This window comes from Mus pahari, chromosome 5, assembly GCF_900095145.1.
Source record: "Mus pahari chromosome 5, PAHARI_EIJ_v1.1, whole genome shotgun sequence".
Classification (NCBI taxonomy): Eukaryota; Metazoa; Chordata; class Mammalia; order Rodentia; family Muridae; genus Mus; species Mus pahari.
Window position 1 is genome coordinate 143692348 of NC_034594.1, and position 7473 is coordinate 143699820.

General features: G+C 46.0%; 1 protein-coding gene across 1 annotated transcript in view; it reads right to left on the reverse strand.

Moving 5' to 3' along the window:
• Positions 1 to 3260: 3260 nt before the first annotated feature.
• Pcp4l1 (Purkinje cell protein 4 like 1) overlaps positions 3261 to 7473 on the reverse strand; it is a 22938-nt gene continuing 18725 nt past the window's right edge. The window contains exons 2-3 of the mRNA XM_021199106.2: positions 5857 to 5911; positions 3261 to 4837 (exon numbers count right to left, since the gene is read on the reverse strand). Coding sequence (XP_021054765.1) covers positions 4695 to 4837; positions 5857 to 5911 — 198 coding nt within the window. The 3' untranslated portion in view covers positions 3261 to 4694. The remainder of the gene's footprint in view (positions 4838 to 5856; positions 5912 to 7473) is intronic.

The window sequence follows — 7473 nt, forward strand, 5'->3', positions numbered from 1 at the left end:
TCAGAGTGGCTAAATGGTTCAGCAGACCCCACAAGAGGCAATCCATTGGAGATAGGCTCTCAACAGAGAAATAACCTTGCTTTAGTGTTATAAGGACAGGCCAAAGTAGAGTGCATCTCATCCATGGACCACAGGGACAGGGATTATTCTTTACATGGATTTTAAATGAGTTGGGGTGTGTGTGTGTGTGTGTGTGTGTGTGTGTGTGTGTGTGTGTGTGTGTGGTGTTCGTGTTTGAGTGGCCACAAAGGCTAGAAGAGAACATTGGATCCCTTGGAGCTGGACTTACCCCTAAACTGGGTACTACAAAACCAATCCGGTCCTCTGGAAGAGCAGCAAGAACTTTTACAATGCACCCGTTTCGCTAGCCCAGGGAGGACTCTGATTTTATCAGGGCATACTGGACACATTCCGGGTATAGCAATGAGCTTGATTTTTATTTGTCTGTGAGGCTAAGAGGAAAGACTAGCATCACCATTATACCACACTCCTATCAGATTCCAAACACAACAATGAAACGTCCTCCTTTTCTCTTGCATCGGGAAGAAGTACTTCCTTTAGCAGAGGGCCCTCTGTTCAAGTCTATTAATAACCCATAGCCATGGGCATGCTAGGCTTGAATGTACTCTGGAGCATAGCCTGCCTTCAGAGTTACTGTCGCTTGTTTCTTACTTACAGCTGGTGAATGCTTTTGATTTCTATATTCTTACACTGAGTAGGGGAGGGGACTTAGACATGGTGGCAGACTCCTCTAATCTCAGTCTCAGGGGAGAATCTTGAGTTTCAGGATGCTGCATGGTAAGATCCTGTCTTTTAAAGAAAGGAAACCATAGAGGCATCAGTAGAACAACAGTTTACAGAGGCTGGGAAAGAGAGGGTGGGAGTTGTTGAAAATTTGGGGACTGGAGGGATGGTCCTCTTGCAGAGGACCTGAATTCGGTCCCCAGCACCCAAATGGCCCTGTTTAACCCCTGTGACTTCAGTTGCAGGGATCCAACGCTGTCTGCTGGCCTCTGTGGATACTAAGCATGTGTGTGGTGCACATGCATACATGCAGGAAAATAGTTTCATAATATTCCATAAAATAAAAATAACTCAGGACTGGAGACATGGCTTAGCCATTAAGAACACTGGCTGTCAGCAAGATTCTGCTGAAGGGACCCTGATATTGCGGACTCTTGTGAGGCTATGCCAGTGCCTGGCAAGCACCGAAGTGGATGCTCACAGCCAGCTATTGGATGGAACACAGGGTCCCCAATGGAGGAGCTAGAGAAAGTACCCAAGGACCTGAAGGGGGCTGCAACCCTGTAGGTGGAACAACAATATGAACTAACCAGTACCCCCTGAGTTTGTGTCTCTAGCTACATATGTAGCAGAAGATGGCCTAATCGGCCATCACTGGGAATAGAGGCCCCTTGGTCTTGCAAACTTTATATGACCCAGCACAAGGCAAGGCCTGGGCCAAGTAGTGGGAGTGGGTGGGTAGGGGAGCCGAGGTGGGGGGAGGAGTATAGGGAACTTTCAGGATAGCATTTGAAATGTAAATAAAGAAAATAATAATAAAAAAAATGTTCAAAGTCCTTAGTCATCAGGGAAATGCAAATCAAAATGATCCTGAGATTCCACCTCACTCCAACCAAATGGGTAAGAACTAAAACTCAGGAGAGAGCAGATACTGTAGAGGATGTGGAGAAAGGCCTGACACTACTATGCTATCATGAACTTACAGATGGCAGCCTGGCATGGCCTTCCTCTGAAAGGCCCTACCAGCAGCTGACTGAGATAGAAGCAGATACTTACACCCAACCATTGGACGGAAGTTGGGGACCCCTATGCTTGAATTAGGGGAATTATTGAAGAAACTGAAAAGGAGAGCGAACCCAAAGGAAGACCAGCAGTCTCAAGTAACCCAGAGTCCAGGGAGCTCCCAGAGACTGAGCCACCAACCAGGAGCATGCATGGGCTGGTCTGAGGCCCCTGACACACATGTAGCAGAGATCTGACTGCTCTGGCCTCAGTGGGAGAAGATGAACTTAGTCCTTGAGAGACTTGAGGCCCCAGTGAAGGGAGAATCCTGGTGTGGGGAAGCACCCTATGGGAGGCAAGGGGGAGGAGGAATGGGATGAGGAACTGTGGGAAGAGGGGCTGAGGGGGGGTTATGACTGGAATGTAAATAAAATAAAATAAAATAAAATAAACTGTAAAATAAAAAGAAAAAAAAAGAAAGTTCAAAAAAAAAAAAAAGAACACTGGCTGTTCTTTCTTTCAGAGAACCTGGGTTCGTTTTCCAAAACCAACATGATGACTGACAACCATCTATATGTCCAGTTCCAGGGGACTTATACCCTCTTCTGACCTCCATGGGCACCAGGCATACACATGGTATACAGACATATGCAAGCAAGACACAGATGCATATAAAACAATTACCTCAAAACCCCCAACGCATAGTATACATAAACTAAAAATAACTAGCAAAAAGTGGTAAAAATGGTAAACTTTAGGCTCTATAAAGTTTTCCAAAATAAAAGTATTAGGTGGGCATAGTGGTACAGGCTGTAAACCCAGCACTTGGGAGGCTAATGCAGTAGGTAAGCTTGTGAGTTCAAAGATAGCCTCGGCTATGTAACAAGTTTTAGGTTACCCTGGACTACATGGTAAAATTGTCTGTTTTGTTTTGATTTTTAATTGTTTTTCTCAAGACAGGGTTTCTTGTGTAGGCCTGGCTGTTCTGGAACTTGCCCTGTAGACCAGACTAGCCTTGAACTCAAGAGATCTGCCTGCCTCTGCCTCCTGAGTGCTGGTATTAAAATTGTGTACCACCATGCCTGGTTAAGTATAGTGACAATGTCTTAACAACCACTTGCCACAGAAAAGTAAAAAAGAGCCAGGCAAGTATAAATGATTTTTTTTTTTTTGCTCAATTTTCAGTCATTTTAACGTGCAGAGACCATTTCTAGGCAATGTTTGCTCACTTGAAAAGCAGTTTTTATTCGATTCCTCATTAAAACCTTCCATGTGATAGTGGTCCTCATCGGTGTCCAGAGTCATCATCTCCATCTCTTAATTTTATAAACGCTAGGGGGGGCGGTGCGAATCTGGGAGGAAGACCAAGTAGGAGGGCAATCTAGAATAGGTCATTTGGGGATAAGAAGCAAGGGAGAGAATAGGTTTTGTTTTCAGAGATGTGTACCAAGTGTGCTCATAGCTGGCAGGAGAGCAGGAAGATGTCACCCTTGCAGGTGTACCCTGGGGGTGGTGACAGCAGCAGAGAGACACAGTGTGGGCGGTGAATCAAGGTGAGGGCAAGGGCAGGAGGAGGCAGACAGGCTTAGCTTCAGCAGGAATGTTCTCAGGCCGTATTAGTTTCCTGTACCACCATGTAATCTATGTGGTTTCTCTACCACCCTCCCTGGGCCAGTGTAGGCTTACATGTTCAGCCCGAGGTGGGAAACGCACGTGCACACACACACACACACACACACACACACATATACACACTCATGCTACTACTAGAGGTACCCACACAAACCACTAGTAGAGGTTCAATGCCCCTATTTAAGGGCTTTTTTTATTGTCATCATTATTAAACATGCTAAAGTCACATACAGTGGCCACATTTGCCCTGACTCCACAGTGGGGTGGCTGAGAACTATAGAGGTGTCACTTGGTTCACATGGCTCTAGGGATGACTAGAGATGGGGGTGGGTAAAGAGGTAGGCAGGTTAGCAAAGGCCAGAGAGCCCCTCCGTGGAGTATTTAGTTAACAACAATCGTGTGTTGCTTCAGACATCTTGACCGTCTCTGTTTTTCTTTCCTTCCTAAACGTTTCTCAGTTTTCATTTCCCGGTCTGTATGTAGTCCCTGAACCTTCTGCTATCTCCGGCTTTTCTGACCTCAGTCTGGATGGTGAAGGAAGCTCTTCCTTGCCTCTACCAGCCCGTTTTCTTTCCTTGGGAGGAATCTACTCAGCATGCACTAATGTATTAAGCTGCCTTATTTATTTATTTATTTATTTATTTATTTATTTATTTATTTATTTATTTATTTATTTATATTTTTGCACGGGCAGGTTTTTTGGGTTTTGTTTTGTTTTGAGACAGGCTCTCTATAGCCTTGGCTAACCTGGGACTCATGATGTCAACCAGGCTGGCTTGAACATCGAGAGATCCACCTGCCTCTGCCTTCCAAGGTCTGGGACACTAAAGGCATGCACCCCACATTTTACAAGCTCCTGGATGTAGGTTGGCCCAGGAGAAAGTGCAGCTGCACTGGGGCTGAATCACGGGAGATGGGAGGGGGTGTGCAGAAGGAGCTGAAAGTGTTACCTGAAGTGCTAATGGTGCAACTGGCAGAAGCCTACATGTGCCCCACCTCGAGGCTCTGCACTCTGAGGGCTTGCCCCTCCTGCCCTTAGCACTAGGCTAAGGGGAGAATTTCACATCTCAAAACCTTCTGTTCTCCTAGATGGACTGATCCACCCTTAGCCTAGTGACTACCAGCTTGAGTCTTCACCTTCGCATCCTTGTGCCTCTACTACTGTGACGGCTTAAGAAAGCCTGAGACAAGAATATAGAAAGGTTAAGCTTGCCTTGGGGAGAGGCTAGAGGGATGAAGGAATGAGACACGTGAGAGTCAGAGCTGTGGGGGGGGGGGAGAGAGGAAGTAGAAGGGTTAATGGGAGGCCTGGCCATTCAGGAGCTGGAATCCTTTTTTCTCTTCTGGAATCGCCGGAACTTGCCCTGGATTGCAAGGGCGGCCTTCTCTGTCTCTGGCGCTGTCAGGTCAATGTCAATTTCTTCTTCCTCCTCGGCCTTCTTGATGCTGCCAGGCTTTCCTATAGACAGTTGGGAGACAGACGGATGTGTCAACCCAAGCGATTCCAGTGCTTCCCTCCAAACCCCAAACACGGCACTTACAGCAGTCCACTTTCAGTTAGACAACGTGAGGTCTGTACCCTTACCTCACCCCACCCTACCCCCATCTTCTCAGGGACTACAGATGATGACTTAAAAGTTAGGGTGCTAGGCTTGTAATCCCCATAGCAGCCCCCAAAAGTCTTGCTATTCTTGGATCCAATGACAAATGTCTTCTGTCAGCACTGACTCCCAAATCCTACAGCTCGAATCCCAAAGCATGCTTCCGGCCTCCAATCTCTAATGGACAACAGTAGCTTAGCTAATCTGAGAAGTTTCTTCTTAAACACTCACTGTTGTGTTGAGCTGGGGAAATGGCTCAGTAGTTAAGAGTACTTGGTGCTCCTGCAGAGGACCCAGGTTACACATCTGGTGGCTCACAACCACCTATAATTCCAGTTTAAAGGGCTCTGAAGCCTCGTGGCCTCTAAGGGCACCTACATGCATGTAGTGCACAAAAATTCACACGATGGGTGCACACACATACATATACATTTTTAAAAAGTAAGTAAATCTTTTTAAAACATTTACTTTTTAAAATTATTATTATGGCATATGTGCGTGCCCCATGTGTGGAGGTCAGAGAACAGTCCATTGTGAATGTCACTTCTAGCCTTCCATCATGTGGGTCCCCTACATGACTGAGCTGAGGTCATGAGGCTTGACAAATAAGTGTCTTTTCCCACTGAGCTATCTCGCTGGCCCATCCTTATCATTTTACATGTATTTCCCAACCATTCCAGACTTCACTTGCTAAAACCAAAAGGAAAATGCTGATATGATGGTTTCTTAGGAAAAAGTAGCCAGAGCCTAGGGCTATAGTAATCTCTCATTTTACTTGCCCTCACCCAATTCACTGACATCCACTTTAGCATCTTCTAGAGATACAATTCTTGGACCAGGTTTCTACCTTCATTAGCTATGAACAGCCCAAACTCACCTTTTTCCTCAGGGTCAGATGCCTGGTTGGCTGCTGGAGGTGTTTTGGTGTTAAGCTGGGAGAAAAGAAAGGCAACATGAGAGACATACAGATATGAGAGACTCATGAAAGCATGAAGGTACCACCCCCTCTGATCTTTTTGTTGTTGTTGTTTCGAGACAGGGTTTCTCTGTATAGCCCTAGCTGTCCTGGAACTCACTTTGTAGACCAGGCTGACTTCGAACTCAGAAATCCACCTGCCTCTGCCTCCCGAGTGCTGGGATTAAAGGCATGCGCCACCATGCCTGGCTCCCTCTTATCTTTTATACACGTTCAAGCTTTTCCCACAACCAGGTGAACTTTCCAAGACTTTTAAAGAAGCGGGTCTTGAGATCAGATGAAAACTCATCAAAGCTCATTCAATAAGCCCAGCATAATAGAGAATGCTTGTGAACCTAACACTTAGGAGATCCAGGCAAGAGGAGTGTTGTGACTTCCAGACCAACTTGGGCCACAAAGTGAGCTACTTAATGGAAACTTATTTAAAAAATAATTAACTCAAGTGATAGTAGAGAAATCGTGGGGGACAAAACAGAGAGAAACCCTGCCTTTACAGAGCTCCATTCCACAGATACTCAGACAAACAAGGTGACTAGGATGTGAGATGGTAAAAAAAAAACAAAAGTACCAGAAAAAAGGCAAGGTTGGGAGTGCTGAGTGCTAGGTACAGACAGAGGAGCAGGCCTTTACATAGTTGTCAGAAAAAGGCTATCTGGTCAACCATGGAAGTGATCTCTCTCTCTCTCTCTCTCTCTCTCTCTCTCTCTCTCTCTCTCTCCTTTCTTCCTTCCCTTCTTCTTCTCCTTTTTTCTTCTTATTTTGGCATTGGGGATAGAATTCAGGGCTTCATGTAAGCTAGGCAAATGCTTGAAAGGTGGCATTTGAGCAAAACGCTATAAGAAGTGGTAAAAGCTGGAGATCTGTGGCAAGGCCCTCAAGTGAGAGTATGACCAGCCTCTTTGAATAGCAGCAGGGTCCAGGCAGAGCTAGAGTGGAGAGACAGAGAAGAGGGATGAAAAGGGGACTAGGCCTAACTGTGGGTGGGAGCAGATTATGTAGGGCCTGTAGGGGGCTGCAGTTAGCCAAGCAAGAGAAGATGGAAGCTTGGATCCGAACAGTGGCCATGTGGTGAGCTTATGAGTATTATTTTCAAACAGTTATCAAAGCGATTCTGATTGCATAAGTGGTATTGTGATAAAGGGGGAGTCAAAGATGACTCCCGAGGAGGAGAAACAGGAAAAAAGAAGTTGCCTCTTCCTGCTACAGAACAGACAGACAGCCTCTTCCTGCTACAGGACAGACAGACAGCCTCTTCCTGCTACAGGACAGACAGACAGCCTCTTCCTGCTACAGAACAGACAGACAGCCAAGGGAGGGGTTTAGGGAGAAGATCAGGAGGATTGTTTTGTTTTATTTTGTTTTGGAAAAGTTTGGGATAGCTATTAATCCACTGAGATGTTTCTTGCTCATCTGACAAGGGGTTACAATGCAGACAGGGCAGGCAGCCTTTGAACTAATCCTCCTGCCTCCAATCCTTCACCTCCCAAGTGCTGAGATGGCAGGTGTGTGCCATGATCT